We start from the raw sequence: 19217 nt of genomic DNA, 5'->3' as shown, positions 1-19217 counted from the left end.
ACATACATACATACATACATACATACATACATACATACATACATACATACATACATACATACATACATACATACATATGCGTGCATGCGTAGATACGCACACACACACACACATACACATAGTATTAATATGATTGGCCGAACCCTTGACACAATATAAGCCTTAGAAAGCCGTCATCGGGCAATTTCATATTCGGCTTCTATCGGAATGCATCGGTTGAATTATAGATATTGCCGCCTGAAACGTATTCTGACGATGAAAGTCAGATATATATGTTTCATCTTCCCAGCGCGCATTTGTTCCTCCATGAGCACGTAAACTCATGATGGACCGGTACATGAGCGTGGAAGGGGCGGGACGCTTACAGTGATGGTCATCAAGGGCCCAGGCAACTTCTGCATACGCCGCCGTCATATTGCAGGTTGCGGTTGCAGGCAACGCTCAGGCGTGGCCTTCAGCTCCGGGTGTAGCCAACCTTCGCCCACGACGTGCATGTCGCGGTCATCTAGGGGACATGAAGTCGTCTGTCGGGCTTCGAGGGACTGGTGTGTCGACTGCGACGCTGCTAAAGGACATTTGCCCAGGGAGCATAGACGCGGAGTAAAATGTCATTTCACGCCGCAAATGTCATTGCTGACGAACGCCTTCGTGGCGATGAGCCGCCGGCTGCCTGCAGACAGTCGTAGTGATGTCCTGCAATGATAAGTGACGAAACAGCAGGGCTGAGAACGAACAATACCGCGAGCCAAGCGTCTGTGCATGTGCTGCTCTGGGGGCAGTGGCTACTCCTCTGGTCGACGACTACGATTTGCTCTTTGAAACTTCCATTAATACTTGATATTTTCGTTGAGGTAGGAAATAGGAGATTTCGACTCAAGACATTTCAGCGTGTCGGCACCCATGCAGCTTTGTTAATGCGTGGTTGCCTTGACTCTACAGCTTTCTCACCAAATTCCTTCCTTTCCTTATCTCTACTTTGTTACCACTTTACCTCCCCCTCCCCTCTCTCCCCAGCGTAGGGTAGCCAACCGGATCTTTTTCTCTGGTTAACCTCCCTGCCTTTCCCCTTTCCTCTCTCTCTCTCTCTCTCACCGAACTCATTTGCGGTTAGATTTTATTCGTGGCAATGACGATGCATCTGCACCTCATCTAGTGTGAACGGATCATGAATACTTTAAGCTATCATGGTGAAGTGCCCATATCACCTCTTAAACGCAACAAGTGCAGCGAGAACCGTTCCAACTGGGTCGTGTGTGCGCTCACACCAGTTCTTAACTCTTTCGCTGCTCCTTTCTCTTTCGCCTGTTGTAGGGTAGCAGGCCAACCTTCATGCGTTCGCTACTTCTCTGTTTACCTTCGCACCAAAGGCAACAACTAATTTGCCGTTTACAAGAAAGTACACGTACATATATTTTGTCGAGATCTTTATTAAATAAAAACTGGCTCAGTCTAACACTTCCGTAACATTTCACAGACCACTTTCAAATCAAAACGCAATCACACAAATATTGCCGGAGAGGTGAACGACCACAATATGGCATCGAAGCAGCGCGGTCCAGGTGTTCCCACTAAGCTGGCAAATACATTATTACTTTTCAATCGCAATTTCGTTGGTAACAAGGTACCAATATACTTGACAGGTAGAGCTGCTCGCGGAGCTTGCCAGAGCACGGAAGTGACAGAGCGAGGCGCTTTCTCGCCTCCTGGGCGTGCCACGAGAAATTGAATGTGGCCCTGCGCAATACTCATTACCATTCCAGCGCTACGCACCGAAACCACAACAAACTGATTTTCCTTGCTGGGTCAGTGCACTCCTATGCCGACACTGCCCAGCCACGCACACAAGCCACACGGCTTATGCGCACTGACTATGTCTGTGATGTACACTTTAACGTTGAATAAAGGTCTATTCTATTCTTCTCTGCTTGACATCCGCACTTATAAAACTACCCTAAGCAGCTAGCTGTACGCACGCTGGCAAGATACATGCCACCATATCCAACGCCCTGACTTAAATTTAGCAACCTTGAACAGCGAATGCGTAATTAAGGCAAAAAAAATAGCATCATTTATTCGCTATCTGAAACCAAACAAACTTTTGCCGCTCTAGCACAGAGGTCACATATACAACATACGACGTCGACGGCGGTAGTTATGTGAGACTTGCGGCAAGCGCAGGAGCTCTTTTTGTGAGCTCGCAACCCTGGCAGCTCATAAATTAGAACAAATAAGTATATAAAGAATAGTTATCGGGAGATTTGATCACAGCGCATACAGTAAATCTTTTGGACTACTATTTCTATATACAAAGTTTGTACATGGTAGAGAGAACATGTCGAGGACCGCACGGTCACAAAGGAAAGGTCAACGCTAGTTATTTCACCACTGTCGAAATCACCAGCAGATTGATTGTAAGGTTCAATAAATTGAAAGCAGTACATCCTATGTAATTAATAAAAGTCAACCGAATGGCACCAAAGGTGTAAGATAGCCAGCTGCGTTAACGATGGTGTATGTACTACAACACTGGGTGGCTGCACCTTCCAGTGTTGTGTCCAGTTAATCCAACGCGCCCAAGGCGCCAACCGAAACCCACGGTGCCTCCAAGGCTCCGTTCTTCCCATGCGCCTCCTCGCGCATGTCTCGTTTTTTTTTTTTTTTTTTTTTTAAAGCAGGAACTATTTCTGAACATTTGGCACTTTTCCTAATCTAAACAATGAATCATATTCATTCGCTGTCACGCATTCTATAAGTAGGTTACCTCCAGCGCTACTCTGTGCTGATGCCTGACTTCCATATGGTTATACGAAGAAAAACACTGCGTGGTCTTTGGAAAGAGGCGCACATTTACTACCTACGAGCGAAAGTCTGTTGAGACCAGCAAACGAGAACGATAATCCCACGATGTGATCAATTGCAGGTCTGCGTGGGATTTTGACTGCAGGATCTATCCGTAACACTCACCGCGTTCTCCCTCCAAAACCAAACTCCCACAACGTAACGTGACAGAAAGACTACGCCTGTCACGTAGAAACGTCTCGAGTAAAGATGCGTCATCTTGCAGTGCATCGGCGAATAATGTATAAACAAAGGTGAAGTCTTTGCTACTGTCGCGAAAAGACTGAGCGACGTAAGCCAAATTGACTTGTACTTTTGATGACTGTTTCGAAATGGCCGGAAATTCCAGCATTCACAGGCGAAGTCACACATCGCCGCTAGAAATCCGTGCTCAACGTTACAAGTGTGGAACGAAGAATTGAAAAGGTAAATTCACCTGGCTCGACAAAGTCGACCACGCTCCATACGCCTATCAGCTGCGGAAATTATCTGAAGGTCACGGTTACTCTCTAGACGCACCTTTACCAATAGAACAAACTAACTTGGCGCTGTTCCTTGCCTTTGTGAGCATTGCCCGGCACTGTTTCGAGTCGCGGTGCTCTGGGCTAAGTGCTGTAGTTTCGAATATCCCGCTGAACGTCTGAAGGACAGAAAGGAAGCAAGACCTAGTAAAGAAAAAAGGGCCGGCAAGAGTCGTGGCTTTTACGTGGAGCGGAAAGGAACGAGAAAACAAAGTGTGCAAATGGGGTGGGGGAAGGGGTGAGTGACAAAGAATGACTCGTTTTTAGCAGAGGACCGCGACCAGCAAGATTGCGAGACCCGCGCCTGTCGGCTCGGCATGTTCTCTCTGTCTTTTCTTTAGTGGCTTGTGTCACTCGTGATGGCTCCAACTGACGTCGCTCAGTATCCGCCGCCGGCGCCGCCCTGCTGGTGAAATCCGCCTCCGTATCCACCGGCTCCTGAGGCACCACCGCCATACACCTGGGCCGCTCCAGCCAGACCGGAAGCTGCGCCGTAGCCTCCGGCGCTGCGCAATGGACGCGAGAGATTCGGTGACGAAACACTTAACAGTAGCGGGCGATTGTAGCACCAGAAGTACTACGGAAGGAAATTCTTTATTCGTAAACAACAAAATATTACACCGTTGAGGTTTATTGTTTTCGCTAGCATTGGGAAGAATGACCCTAATCAGAAATGAGAAACGCAAACTCGGGACATTACGTTACTGACATGCACGACAGCGCAACGGCACTAGTAGGAAAAACAGCCGGTAACAAAAGCGCTTTTCAAATTATATCTATTAAGAGCACTTCTCTAACTATAAATAATGAAATGCGTTATGAACGTAAGGAATATCGGCCGAAGGCTGAGACAAAAGCTTAAGTCTTACCCCACGCTGCGTACCTCCATCTGAGCTCAACTGCTGAGCTGTATACCAGCTGCGGCACGATTGCGGAGTCTTACACTATAGAGCACTTCAAGTGGTTTCAACACCACGGATGAATATTTCCCCAAGTTCAAGAAACGGATGAGGAAAGTAGTTCCTCCGTATAGTTCTCTCTAGCCCCGACAGCTCTGCACTCACCCTCCTCCATAGCCACCGGCGCCTCCGTAGGACACCCCGAGTCCGGCTCCGCCAGCTCCAGCGCCATAGCCAGCTCCAAGGCCAGCCGCTCCACCATAGCTAGCACCCTGGGCGCCGAGTCCTCCGGAGGCGGCGTAGCCCTGGGTCGCGGTCGCCTGGGCACCCCCGTATCCGCCGGTTGCCTGGACACCGCCGACGCCCGCACCGTAACCGGCGTGGTTCACGTTGTTAGTGAAGTCGAAGGAGCCGCTGTATGGGCTCGCGGCGCCGTACGCTCCACCGGCTGCGGGAGCTCCTCCATAGGCTGCTGCGCCGCCTGTCGCGGCTCCGCCGTAGTCGCCTCCACTGTAACCTCCGGCAGGAGCGACACCTATCGCGGGAGGAGAAATAGAGCACAAGCCTCACAACTTGGTCAAAATATACGCAATGACGTCATCCACGAGAGCTCGAACATGGAAGTGTCTCTAGATGGCGGACACTGCACACGACGGGACAATATCCTGTTTCCTGGCCAGCTGAGCAAGTGACCTAGACATTGTGATTTTGTGTCTCAAAGCTTGCCATCTCTGTCTTTTACACAATGTTCGACTTCGAAAAGAAGTCAAGCGGCGTATGCAAGAAGACAAAAAGCCGCGCATAACTGTTTTGCTCGTATGTTCCTTGTTCCGTTGTCAACACTGGTCGCCGTGATGAGCACTATTCGTATACTGAGGGACCTACAAAAACAGGGTGTAGCGGAGGCTCCAGAACCATGGTTCTCTCCTACTCAACATGAGGCTAGAAGTTCGATTCCCATAATTCTTTGTTGGTCTGGCCAACGCAAGCCTTCCTTCAGCCACGCGAACTGAGAACTTCGCGCTTAGGATGCCTCGATGCGCGCAGATTCACCCCTTATTCGCACCGTTTCTGCCCAATTGAGGTGTCTCGGGCTCACTTTACTCAGGATGATGGATGTGACCGAGAGGACCAGAAGCTCAGAGCTCTCCTCTCAACAATCAAGCCAGTTAACGTTCGACTGTCATGAAGTTGCTTTCATGAGCAGCCTGGTAAAATTTATACGGGGTCTTTCCTCCTTTGATAAGGTGTTTCTCGATCACAGCCTAGCCGTAGCTCTGAGGTGTTGATGCCCCATCAATTAACAAATACTAACTCGACCCGGTGTAGGCAGCTCCGCCGCCGGGCGCTCCGCCTCCGTATGCAACCGCTCCGCCTCCGTAGGCCCCCGCTCCACCTCCGTAGGCCCCCGCTCCACCTCCGTAGGCCCCCGCTCCACCTCCGTAGGCACCGGCTCCGCCGTAGCCTCCAGATCCGGCGCCACCACCGTAAGCTCCGCCGGCGCCCGCTCCGCCGTAGCCGCCAGCTCCGCCGTAACCTAGCTGGGCAAGCACCGCCGAGAAGCCAGCGCAGAGCAGCACTATGCTGTATAGATTCCTCTGCGAAGAGAATAGGACAACACGTTGCGACAATGTTGCGAATTGAGTTCATCGTCGGCAAATCAATTCTGCGGAAGTCCACTGGGTAGAAAAGATTCGATGAAAAAGGAAAATAAATTGTCATCCATCCGACAGTACCGTTAGCGACTGAGGAAACCCATCCAGGCACGTTTCTCGAAACAAAGCTTTGCAGTTGAAGGAAGAAAAAAAAATGCAGATCCCCCCCACTGGGAGATTCGATGTTATGTGAAAAATATTACAGGTATATATAGCTGGCTAACTGACATCCTATGGGTAAGATTCTGCAAATCGTTACTAAGTGAATCAACGTGTTTGTGCAAAGGCGAGCTCAGGGCTACTGTCCAGCGGACATTTTTCTTCCCTTCATAATTTCTTCGTTATTCCCGAACGGAATAGCTGTAGCAAATGCGTATGTGATGTTTCTGATGGATCAGCAAAAAAAATAATAATAATACTGAGGAGCTGGGTTATGTGATAACTGTCATTATGAGCGGCAACATATACGTGTACTTCAGGAGGTACTAATACATATGAGGTTTGGGTTAAGGTAAAATATTTGAATTAGAGAAATCTGCAAGGAAACATTCCCAAATATTCGTAACAGCCTCAAGTTTGTTATGCTTTATTTTTATATCGCTCATTGAATGTCTACCATGTGTCACGCTGTGTAACAAAGCACGGAGGCAAGTGTCGTTGTTCCGGAGTAGTTTGCAACTTGCAGCGGGATCATTCACTGTGCAGGATATATTCATGACATCCCACTCGACTCACCTCATTTAGGCGCACTTTATTGCCATTCACATTGTTGTTGAAGTGAAGTACAAGCTGGGAAACAGGTCCTGTGAGCTAGCCAACTTTATTGAAATGCATACAGTCTCTTGTAAACGTTTACCTTGCCGTCCTTGGCGCAGTTCATAGTGCGCACAAACCACCCACATTCGACTGACAAAGCCAGAAGAAAGCGCGTGAACGACGGCTGCTCGCGGCTGGAAGAAAGTTAAGCGCTGGGAAATCAGCTTCGCAAGTAGAAACTGCCTCGCAAGTTTTGCACATCGGCTACAGTAGCGAATCGGCTCTGCGGTCAAGATGTTGCACAGCGCGACCAACCAGTCACGAAAAACTGGACACTGGTGTCCTATGTCCCGAACGCAGCGACATTGTCCCGATCGTATTTTGAGCCTTATTTCTTGCATTTTTTGTCGTGCTCACGCATATGAGTCTGAGGTTATACGATAATAATTTATAGTGCAGTCAGCTTCATTAGGCATGTGTTTCTACTTATTCTTGCCGAGTTAGTGGTTGAACCAAGCAGGTTGCTATTCAAACACCATGCACGCAGGTAGGATCAATCTTGATCTCACCTGCCAGCTAAAGGTTTGTGAGTGGTGGCACTGGCTGATGCTCCCAGGGTTCTAGTAGTAACACATAAAATACCCCCTAAGGTGGACGGGGAAAACGGCGCCGCAGTGGGTCAGTGGGTAAGAGCATTTCCCGCGTAACGCGAAGACGTGGGATCGTTCCCCACCTGCAGCCAGTTCTTTTTGTCATGCATATTCATTTCAATTAGTTTATCATTTGTTAAATTCAATCAGTAAGTACAAATAATTTCCCCTATGTTGTTCTCGGTGTCTTTGTTTGTTGGCTTCTTATGATATGATAACTAAAAACCGGGCCCCTTGGTTCCCTTCCTTCTCATTCTGTCAGCTTAAGAACACATGATTAAAATACCCCCGCGAAGCGAAGTACAGCGCCGCTATCAGACGTATACAGGGCGCGTGAAATCCAGTTATAGCTGGCTGGACCGTGAGGCTACGCTACTGGCGAGCACCATTTCCCAGTTAGGCCGCGTTTGCCTCATACTATTTCTGTTACTCAGCTTGCGCCCACGTCGCCTTAAATAGCGGCGCGAACCGGTACGCGCACTAAGCGGCGCACTGAGCCGTGCCTTGCTGTGCGTGTGCACATTTAGCAGTGCCCTCGCGCGCCTACAGGTGGAAAGAAACCGGAGCTGCGGCTCGTGTAATTACCATGCGAGCCCAATGTTCTACAGGGCGGATTAGCGTGATGTCCTGTCACTTATGCGGTACGCCTCGAGGCAAATGCTGCTGCAGTACGTGCCTTCCCCGAGAGAGTCATCAGGTCATCACCACGTCGTTTCTAACTCACTTGCAGTTTACCGCTCATCTCGTACACGACGCAGCCTCTCGATACAGTGGGAGCAGAACACGACGTTGCATATATTTATGCGGAAAAGGGAACACGGATTGTTACATCGAATAAATTGCCACTTGTACGTGCCGCACCATGTCCCCAAGGAAGCGCTATCAAGCTGTCATTAGTGAGAGCCTAATTTCGCGAACTGAAGAATCTTTCAGCGATTACACATTAGAAAGACTGTTCACGCGTCAGTCATTTTTGGGCAAGGAAAAGTAATGATTAATACTGAACGTCATGTCTCCGACGCTAAGGTGCCAGGACTACTCCAGCCTCGTCAACACTTGATGAAAAGTCAAGATAATTTGTTATAATAAATACAATCGAACAACAGTCACTAATCTGCAGAATAATCGTCACGGCAGGTTTAACATGTAATTCATTATGCAGCTGTAAAAGCTCTTAATTGGGATTGATGATTATTGCTGGCATCGTTTATGAATATCCGCTATTTTGGCGCCCCTGCCCGTGTCCATACGACGTTGGTTGCTACACAGTTGTAAAAAAAAAAAAAAAAATCCCGCCGCGGGATCGAATCCCGGCCATGGCGGCCGCATTTCATGCGAAATGCGGCGGAATGCGAAAACACCCGTGTACTTAGATGAAGGTGCACGTTCAAGAACCCCAGGTGGCCCAAATTTCCAGAGTCCCTCACTATGGTGTGCCTCATAATCAGAGCGTGGTTCTGGTACGTAATACCCCATAATTAAGTAATTGATTAATTAATTAATCAAAATGAAAAGCGTCAGATTTCATGGCTCAGGCTTACAGATGTATGAATTCCTTCTGGCGATACTCCAATGGGGGTGGCACCTCACACTACCGATTTGTGCTGGCTGACTCAAATGTGCAAGTCGTACCCTACGGTGACCTCTGATGACGCTCCGGCCCATATTAAAGAAAGAAAGAAATTACGGCAGAAACTTCCGTTGTCACGATCACCTTCAGGACGACCAAAGTCTACGAGCTACTTGAAAGCTTTCGGGTAGAGCAAGCTGATGCGGTAGTTTCTGCTGAGTGTAACTTCCGGTAAACCGCTTCCAAACCATTGGTACTACTGCGTGTCCACTGATCAACATAGCTGATGCCTTGACGTTTTGGTGGAAGCGAAAACGCCGTCTAATATACTCCGCTGGGGAAAGCAAAATCCAAGGAAGAGGCGCCACTCACGTGCATGTTTTGAGCTGTGAGTGTTCCTTTGACAGGAGGCTGCTGTGGCGTCGTCGACGATGGCGTTTCTGAACAGATCCAAATGGAGGTTTGCACGGGGAGAACAAGGCCCTCCGAGTGCGGCGCTGTGCTTATAAGCGGGGGTGGTGCGAGGTTGACCTCATTCCCGGAGAGGGAGAGCGCGTCGTCTGGTCTGCGCAATGGGCGAGGGCCGCTGCGAGCGAGCACTTGTCGCTGCTGCTGACGAACGAAGCCTCGTGGCGGCGCCGGCCGGACAATTGAATGGGCCACTCGAGCGGCGAGGGCTACCACGAATGCTGGCCCCTTCCGAAACTTCACTCCGTGCATGCACCGTGCTGCTGCTGGTAAGGAAATTCATCGGCGTGTCAGTAGAAGACCACGTGGACCATGCTTCGTACTCACACCCCCTCGCCCTTTCTCGCTTTCATGCTGTCGTTTGCAGCTATTTCCCCCTCCTCTCCTTCAACTCTCCTAGGAAGATTGACTTCGGCTGCCACCTTAAGAGCGCCTCGCGCTAGACTCTGCAATCACCGCCCTTTCCCGAGCAACAGTTTGTTTGTCCGTTGCTCGTTTCCAGTTTTCCCAGGTTCCCTCTCTCCTCGCTGCATTTCCGCTCTCCTTTATTTTTTTATTTCCGCAAGGCGGCTCAACGGAAGTGGGGAGAGTATCGGCTGCCCGCTTTGTCCACGGGAACCCGGCGAAGAAAAGCCGGCTATATTTGTGTTACGTGCACACCACACGTGGTCCGGGCAAGCTGAGCGCCGCATGGATACCGGTCCACTGTGAAGCCTTGACAGATTTTTCCTCCAAATAACGCCTTCGCACGCGCAGCTGACCGGCCCGGGCCGGTTGGGTTGCGGGCCGTTTGGCGGCCGCCGGGCGAGCGTGGAACCGCCTCTTGGCCAGCTCCGAGCCAAAGACAAGCGAGCCGGCGCCTCATCTTGTATCGGAACGCCTTAAATGGAACGCATGACGAGAATACACCTGGGGCACGGAAGCTGCGAGTTTGCCATTAGCTCCATGTTTGTACCAGCGAGAGCCACAGCCATGCACGCACTGGCCGGCTGGCGATGCTGGAGTTTCCGCCCCGCTTGGTCTTCGTTGCTACCGTGGTTTCCGGCCTATAACTCTCTCCTGGTTTAGGGTTTATCGCTCCGGTAGAAGGAGGATGTCTATTTGGAGTGCGCCGTCTGGCGGCGTTATATATATATTGCGTGCATACGGGCATTCACCGAGGCGTGATATGCAAAAGAATGCACGAGCGTCTGGGAAAAGACAAGGAAATTTCGCCGCGAGGGACTCAGCAATGACCTTAACGTGAGCCCGCCAAGAGATGGGGTCGTGGATAGGCGAGATTGCGCGCGTGCGCGAGTGAGGAAAGAAGAGTCGCTCGCGGAGGAGCGCTGTATTCGCCGTAGCGATTCCTGAGTGGCGCGGACACGCCGGCATCCGCCGACTGCATGCGTCGGGCGGGAGGGAACTCGCACAAAGTGCTTGTTTTCCCGTTGCGAGCTTCGCAATAGAAACGCTGAGACTGATATTTTAACCATTGAGCCAAGAGGTATCTAAACATGACTGACTGTTCAACAGTCACGCGCTTGCACGCCTGTTGGTCGCGATACACGAAGAACAGCTACGAAACGAGGGACTGGAGCTCAAAAATGAAACAATCGCACGAAGGAAGGGGGATGAAGTCGAAAACAGGCAAAGCGATCTGTCTCCGCGCTTTTCTGATGGATTTAGGCACACACAAAAAAAGAAAGCGATATAACTATTTCTTTATATCGCTAATCGTTCAGTATAACTAACGCTATCAGGTGCATTCGAAACGAGTGCGCGCTACTGCAACCCACCTACTCTACATCCTATATCTGCGCGGATCTTTTTCCATTCCTAGAAAGCATTCGCTATGAGGAACAGCATGTGATCACAGTCGGGTGGTTCGCCGGGACCTCAGGGCCGCATTAATGTGTGGGACCAAAAGTGATCACCAGGAACTGTTGGGAAGAGGGAAAATATTAATCAGGATTTACTAGACGATGATCCGTTGCCTAACGCCAGCAAAAAGCAACCCCAATACATTGAGCAAGTGAATGCACTTAGTTGATTTCTCGTTTTCCTGCTCAAACACATACGCCCAGCAAGTGACCTTGCTTTGTTGATTTTGGGATAACCCCATGTGAGACGAAACGTACTTGCTGGCTTATAGTATATCCTGACAGGTGAGCAACGAAATAATGCTCGAGCTGGAGAAGCTGATTCAATCACCACCGTTCGTGTGTAGCTGAGTATCAACTGCGACAAGCTATATTAAAGCGACGCGAGATCATGGCTAACACCGGACAGTATTCGGGATCTCTAAGTTGTGCCTGGAGGAATCAAGAACTATGTAAGGTCGTGTCCCCCACTACTCATACAGTTCACGCTGTACCTTCTATAGCTATTGACTTTTTGTCTAAATCAAACATCCACCCTGTACATCCGGTGAAATATTTGCTCCTTTAATTAGCACAGTCAAAGAAACTTTTGACTTTCTCATTTCACTCACTTAACACTAGGCTAGCCTGCACAGTTAACACTTCTTTGCGTCCGCTCGATTTTCGGAGCTCTTCTTGAAGGTCCACATTTACATAAAGACAGTGCCACACCAATGTGTTCATAACAATTTTACTCCTACAGTATATGGGTCCTTGTGAATAGCTTTATATGTGTCGTGTACCGTTCGCGTACACACAGAGTGGCATTCCAGGCCGCCAGTCAATTACAGCAGCTTCTCATTAAATCTCTCTTTCTCGAAATCACCAGAGACAGAAATGGAGAGTGGTTACCATATTGAAGTTAAAAAAAAGCTCTCCCCGGCATGCCTTTAGAGGAGCGTACTTAACTGTAGTAACCCTGTTATAGCGCTTGCGACACCGCCTTTTACCTTCCTGTCTCACTCACTTCGCAGATTGGCCGGCTTGAATACAGTAAGCTCCCACGCTTTTATGATACTGTGACAGCAGAAACGCTGCAATGGCGAAGAAGAACAAGCTAAATTCACGTTTCTTCCAATGACGCAAACCACGAGCAGGCCTGCCTTCTCGCCGTGATGCCTTTAAGAGTAGCGTACTCCACTGTAGTAACTCTTATTGCGCTTGCGACACCGCGCTTTACCTTCCTGTCTGCCTCACTTCGCAGACTGGCCCGCTTGACTGTATTAAGCTCCCACGCTTTCGCGATACCTTGACAGCAGAAACGCTGCAATGGCGAAGAATATAAGAACAAGCGAAATTTACATTTCTTGCGATGACGGAAAAAGACTGAGCCGGCCTGTGTTCTCCCCGTGATGCCTTTAAGAGTAGCGTACTCAACTGTAGTAACTCTGTTATTGCGCTTGCGACACCGCGCTTTACCTTCCTGTCTGCCTCACTTCGCAGACTGGCCCGCTTGACTGTATTAAGCTCCCACGCTTTCGTGATAGCTTGACAGAAGAAACGCTGCAATGGCGAAGAATATAAGAACAAGCGAAATTTACATTTCTTCCGGTGACGGAAAAAGACGAGAAGGCCTGTCTTCTCCCCGTGATGGCTTTAGGAGTAGCGTACTCCCCTGTAGTAACTTTGCTATTGCGCTTGCGACACCGCGCTTTACCTTCCTGTCTCACTCACTTCGCAGACTGGCCCGCTTGACTATATTACGCTCCCACGCTTTCGCGATACCTTGACAGCAGAAACGCTGCAATGGTGAAGAATATGAGAACAAGCGATATTTACATTTCTTCCGATGACGGAAAAAGACGAGCAAGCCTGTCTTCTCCACTTGATGCCTTTAAGAGTAGCGTACTCCACTATAGTAACTCTGTTATTGCGCTTGCGACACCGCGCTTTACCTTCCTGTCTCACTCACTTCGCAGACTGGCCCGCCCGCTTGATTATATTAAGCTCCCACGCTTTCGTGATAGCTTGACAGAAGAAGCGCTGCAATGGCGAAGAATATAAGAACAAGCGAAATTTACATTTCTTGCGATGACGGAAAAAGACTGAGCCGGCCTGTGTTCTCCCCGTGATGCCTTTAAGAGTAGCGTACTCCACTGTAGTAACTCTGTTATTGCGCTTGCGACACCGCGCTTTACCTTCCTGTCTGCCTCACTTCGCAGACTGGCCCGCTTGACTGTATTAAGCTCCCACGCTTTCGCGATACCTTGACAGCAGAAACGCTGCAATGGCGAAGAATATAAGAACAAGCGAAATTTACATTTCTTGCGATGACGGAAAAAGACTGAGCCGGCCTGTGTTCTCCCCGTGATGCCTTTAAGAGTAGCGTACTCAACTGTAGTAACTCTGTTATTGCGCTTGCGACACCGCGCTTTACCTTCCTGTCTGCCTCACTTCGCAGACTGGCCCGCTTGACTGTATTAAGCTCCCACGCTTTCGCGATACCTTGACAGAAGAAACGCTGCAATGGCGAAGAATATAAGAACAAGCGATATTTACATTTCTTCCGATGACGGAAAAAGACGAGCAGGCCTGTCTTCTCCACGTGATGCCTTTAAGAGTAGCGTACTCCACTGTAGTAACTCTGGTATTGCGCTTGCGACACCGCGCTTTACCTTCCTGTCTGCCTCACTTCGCAGACTGGCCCGCTTGACTGTATTAAGCTCCCACGCTTTCGCGATACCTTGACAGCAGAAACGCTGCAATGGCGAAGAATATAAGAACAAGCGAAATTTACATTTCTTGCGATGACGGAAAAAGACTGAGCCGGCCTGTGTTCTCCCCGTGATGCCTTTAAGAGTAGCGTACTCCACTGTAGTAACTCTTATTGCGCTTGCGACACCGCGCTTTACCTTCCTGTCTGCCTCACTTCGCAGACTGGCCCGCTTGACTGTATTAAGCTCCCACGCTTTCGCGATACCTTGACAGCAGAAACGCTGCAATGGCGAAGAATATAAGAACAAGCGAAATTTACATTTCTTGCGATGACGGAAAAAGACTGAGCCGGCCTGTGTTCTCCCCGTGATGCCTTTAAGAGTAGCGTACTCAACTGTAGTAACTCTGTTATTGCGCTTGCGACACCGCGCTTTACCTTCCTGTCTGCCTCACTTCGCAGACTGGCCCGCTTGACTGTATTAAGCTCCCACGCTTTCGCGATACCTTGACAGAAGAAACGCTGCAATGGCGAAGAATATAAGAACAAGCGATATTTACATTTCTTCCGATGACGGAAAAAGACGAGCAGGCCTGTCTTCTCCACGTGATGCCTTTAAGAGTAGCGTACTCCACTGTAGTAACTCTGGTATTGCGCTTGCGACACCGCGCTTTACCTTCCTGTCTGCCTCACTTCGCAGACTGGCCCGCTTGACTGTATTAAGCTCCCACGCTTTCGCGATACCTTGACAGCAGAAACGCTGCAATGGCGAAGAATATAAGAACAAGCGAAATTTACATTTCTTGCGATGACGGAAAAAGACTGAGCCGGCCTGTGTTCTCCCCGTGATGCCTTTAAGAGTAGCGTACTCAACTGTAGTAACTCTGTTATTGCGCTTGCGACACCGCGCTTTACCTTCCTGTCTGCCTCACTTCGCAGACTGGCCCGCTTGACTGTATTAAGCTCCCACGCTTTCGCGATACCTTGACAGAAGAAACGCTGCAATGGCGAAGAATATAAGAACAAGCGAAATTTACATTTCTTGCGATGACGGAAAAAGACTGAGCCGGCCTGTGTTCTCCCCGTGATGCCTTTAAGAGTAGCGTACTCAACTGTAGTAACTCTGTTATTGCGCTTGCGACACCGCGCTTTACCTTCCTGTCTCACTCACTTCGCAGACTGGCCCGCCCGCTTGATTATATTAAGCTCCCACGCTTTCGTGATAGCTTGACAGAAGAAACGCTGCAATGGCGAAGAATATAAGAACAAGCGAAATTTACATTTCTTCCGGTGACGGAAAAAGACGAGAAGGCCTGTCTTCTCCCCGTGATGCCTTTAGGAGTAGCGTACTCCCCTGTAGTAACTTTGCTATTGCGCTTGCGACACCGCGCTTTACCTTCCTGTCTCACTCACTTCGCAGACTGGCCCGCTTGACTATATTACGCTCCCACGCTTTCGCGATACCTTGACAGCAGAAACGCTGCAATGGTGAAGAATATGAGAACAAGCGATATTTACATTTCTTCCGATGACGGAAAAAGACGAGCAAGCGTGTCTTCTCCACTTGATGCCTTTAAGAGTAGCGTACTCCACTATAGTAACTCTGTTATTGCGCTTGCGACACCGCGCTTTACCTTCCTGTCTCACTCACTTCGCAGACTGGCCCGCCCGCTTGATTATATTAAGCTCCCACGCTTTCGTGATAGCTTGACAGAAGAAACGCTGCAATGGCGAAGAATATAAGAACAAGCGAAATTTACATTTCTTCCGGTGACGGAAAAAGACGAGAAGGCCTGTCTTCTCCCCGTGATGCCTTTAAGAGTGGCGTACTCCACTGTAGTAACTCTGTTATTGCGCTTGCGACACCGCGCTTTACCTTCCTGTCTCACTCACTTCGCAGACTGGCCCGCTTGACTGTATTAAGCTCCCACGCTTTCGCGATACCTTGACAGCAGAAACGCTGCAATGGCGAAGAATATAAGAACAAGCGAAATTTACATGTCTTCCGATGACGGAAAAAGACGAGAAGGCCTGTCTTCTCCCCGTGATGCCTTTAAGAGTAGCGTACTCCACTGTAGTAACTCTCTTATTGCGCTTGCGACACCGCGTTTTACCTTCCTGTCTCACTCACTTCGCAGACTGGCCCGCTTGACTGTATTAAGCTCCCACGCTTTCGTGATACCTTGACAGCAGAAACGCTGCAATGGCGAAGAATATAAGAACAAGCGAAATTTACATTTCTTCCGATGACGGAAAAAGACGAGCAGGCCTGTCTTCTTCCCGTGATGCCTTTAAGAGTAGCGTACTCCACTGTAGTAACTCTCTTATTGTGCTTGCAACACCGCGTTTTACCTTCCTGTCTCACTCACTTCGCAGACTGGCCCGCCCGCTTGATTATATTAAGCTCCCTCGCTTTCGTGATACCGTGATAGCAGAACCGCTGCAATGGCGAAGAAGAAAAAGCGAAATTTACGTTTCTTGCGATGACTGAAAAAGATTAGCAGGCCTGTCTTCTCCCCGTGATGCCTTTAAGAGTAGCGTACTCAACTCTAGTAACTCTGTTATTGCGCTTGCGACACCGCGCTTTACCTTCCTGTCTCACTCACTCCGCAGACTGGCCCGCCCGCTTGATTATATTAGGCTCCCTCGCTTTCGTGATACCGTGATAGCAGAACCGCTGCAATGGCGAAGAAGAAAAAGCGAAATTTACGTTTCTTGCGATGACTGAAAAAGATTAGCAGGCCTGTCTTCTCCCCGTGATGCCTTTAAGAGTAGCGTACTCCACTGTAGTAACTCTGTTATAGCGCTTGCGACACCGCGCTTTACCTTCCTGTCTCACTCACTTCGCAGACTGGCCCGCTTGACTGTATTAAGCTCCCACGCTTTCGTGATACCTTGACAGCAGAAACGCTGCAATGGCGAAGAATGTAAGAACAAGCGAAATTTACATTTCTTCCGAGGACGGAAAAAGACGAGCAGGCCTGTCTTCTCCCCGTGATGCCTTTAAGAGTAGCGTACTCCACTGTAGTAACTGTTATTGCGCTTGCGACACCGCGCTTTACCTTCCTGTCTCACTCACTTCGCAGACTGGCCCGCTTGACTGTATTAAGCTCCCACGCTTTCGCGATACCTTGACAGCAGAAACGCTGCAATGGCGAAGAATGTAAGAACAAGCGAAATTTACATTTCTTCCGAGGACGGAAAAAGACGAGCAGGCCTGTCTTCTCCCCGTGATGCCTTTAAGAGTAGCGTACTCCACTGTAGTAACTGTTATTGCGCTTGCGACACCGCGCTTTACCTTCCTGTCTCACTCACTTCGCAGACTGGCCCGCTTGACTGTATTAAGCTCCCACGCTTTCGTGATACCTTGACAGCAGAAACGCTGCAATGGCGAAGAATGTAAGAACAAGCGAAATTTACATTTCTTCCGAGGACGGAAAAAGACGAGCAGGCCTGTCTTCTCCCCGTGATGCCTTTAAGAGTAGCGTACTCCACTGTAGTAACTCTGTTATTGCGCTTGCGACACCGCGCTTTACCTTCCTGTCTCACTCACTTCGCAGACTGGCCCGCTTGACTGTATTAAGCTCCCACGCTTTCGCGATACCTTGACAGCAGAAACGCTGCAATGGCGAAGAATATAATAACAAGCGAAATTTGCATTTCTTCCGAGGACGGAAAAAGACGAGCAGGCCTGTCTTCTCCCCGTGATGCCTTTAAGAGTAGCGTACTCCACTGTAGTAACTGTTATTGCGCTTGCGACACCGCGCTTTACCTTCCTGTCTCACTCACTTCGCAGACTGGCCCGCTTGACTGTATTAAGCTCCCACGCTTTCGCGATACCTTGACAGCAGAAACGCTGCAATGGCGAAGAATATAAGAACAAGCGAAATTTACATTTCTTCCGATGACGGAAAAAGACGAGCAGGCCTGTCTTCTCCCCGTGATGCCTTTAAGTGTAGCGTACTCCACTGTAGTAACTGTTATTGCGCTTGCGACACCGCGCTTTACCTTCCTGTCTCACTCCGCAGACTGGCCCGCTTGACTGTATTAAGCTCCCACGCTTTCGTGATACCTTGACAGCAGAAACGCTGCAATGGCGAAGAATGTAAGAACAAGCGAAATTTACATTTCTTCCGAGGACGGAAAAAGACGAGCAGGCCTGTCTTCTCCCCGTGATGCCTTTAAGAGTAGCGTACTCCACTGTAGTAACTGTTATTGCGCTTGCGACACCGCGCTTTACCTTCCTGTCTCACTCACTTCGCAGACTGGCCCGCCCGCTTGATTATATTAAGCTCCCTCGCTTTCGTGATACCGTGATAGCAGAACCGCTGCAATGGCGAAGAAGAAAAAGCGAAATTTACGTTTCTTGCGATGACTGAAAAAGATTAGCAGGCCTGTCTTCTCCCCGTGATGCCTTTAAGAGTAGCGTACTCAACTGTAGTAACTCTGTTATTGGGCTTGCGACACCGCGTTTTACCTTCCTGTCTCACTCACTTCGCAGACTGGCCCGCCCGCTTGATTATATTAAGCTCCCTCGCTTTCGTGATACCGTGATAGCAGAACCGCTGCAATGGCGAAGAAGAACAAGCGAAATTTACGTTTCTTGCGATGACTGAAAAAGATTAGCAGGCCTGTCTTCTCCCCGTGATGCCTTTAAGAGTAGCGTAGTCAACTGTAGTAACTCTGTTATTGGGCTTGCGACACCGCGTTTTATCTTCCTGTCTCACTCACTTCGCAGACTGGCCCGCCCGCTTGATTATATTAAGCTCCCTCGCTTTCGTGATACCGTGATAGCAGAAGCGCTGCAATGGCGAAGAACAAGCGAAATTTACGTTTCTTGCGATGACTGAAAAAGATTAGCAGGCCTGTCTTCTCCCCGTGATGCCTTTAAGAGTAGCGTACTCAACTGTAGTAACTCTGTTATTGGGCTTGCGACACCGCGTTTTACCTTCCTGTCTCACTCACTTCGCAGACTGGCCCGCCCGCTTGATTATATTAAGCTCCCTCGCTTTCGTGATACCGTGATTGCAGAAATGCTGCAACGGCGAAGAAGACCAAGCGAAATGTACGTTTCTTGCCCTGACTGAAAATGACGAGCAGGCCTGCCTTCCACGACTACGACTTCCAAGGGGCCCGAGACAGACACGCTCTTGCTAAAGGTATACGGGCTGCCTACGCAAACGTGCCGATGCACTAGGATATTGTGATGTGTCTTGCATATTTCTGTATGCAGTTTGTACGCAGCTGGGTGAACGCCGTGGCAGTTTCGGTCGAAGCTTTCGCTCGGCTAGAACGACATTTATCGA

At 49.4% G+C, this 19217-nt stretch overlaps 1 protein-coding gene across 3 annotated transcripts in view; it reads right to left on the bottom strand.

The window, feature by feature from the left end:
• Positions 1-1409: 1409 nt before the first annotated feature.
• LOC126532259 (uncharacterized) overlaps positions 1410-19217 on the bottom strand; it is a 46742-nt gene continuing 28934 nt past the window's right edge. For 2 of the 3 annotated variants that reach the window (XM_055071526.2, XM_055071527.2), the window contains 3 exons: positions 5574-5856; positions 4424-4793; positions 1410-3865 (listed from right to left, as the gene is read on the bottom strand). In XM_055071526.2, the coding sequence (XP_054927501.2) occupies positions 3739-3865; positions 4424-4793; positions 5574-5856 (780 nt within the window). In that variant the 3' untranslated portion in view covers positions 1410-3738. Of the gene's footprint in view, positions 3866-4423; positions 4794-5573; positions 5857-9261; positions 9886-19217 lie in introns of those variants that run through there. The other variant, XM_055071525.2, reaches the window with a different exon arrangement.

The sequence above is a fragment of the Dermacentor andersoni genome, chromosome 5 (genome assembly GCF_023375885.2).
Source record: "Dermacentor andersoni chromosome 5, qqDerAnde1_hic_scaffold, whole genome shotgun sequence".
Taxonomy (NCBI): Eukaryota; Metazoa; Arthropoda; class Arachnida; order Ixodida; family Ixodidae; genus Dermacentor; species Dermacentor andersoni.
The sequence above is the reverse complement of the archived record's forward strand: the minus strand, read 5'-3'. Positions and strand labels throughout refer to the sequence as shown.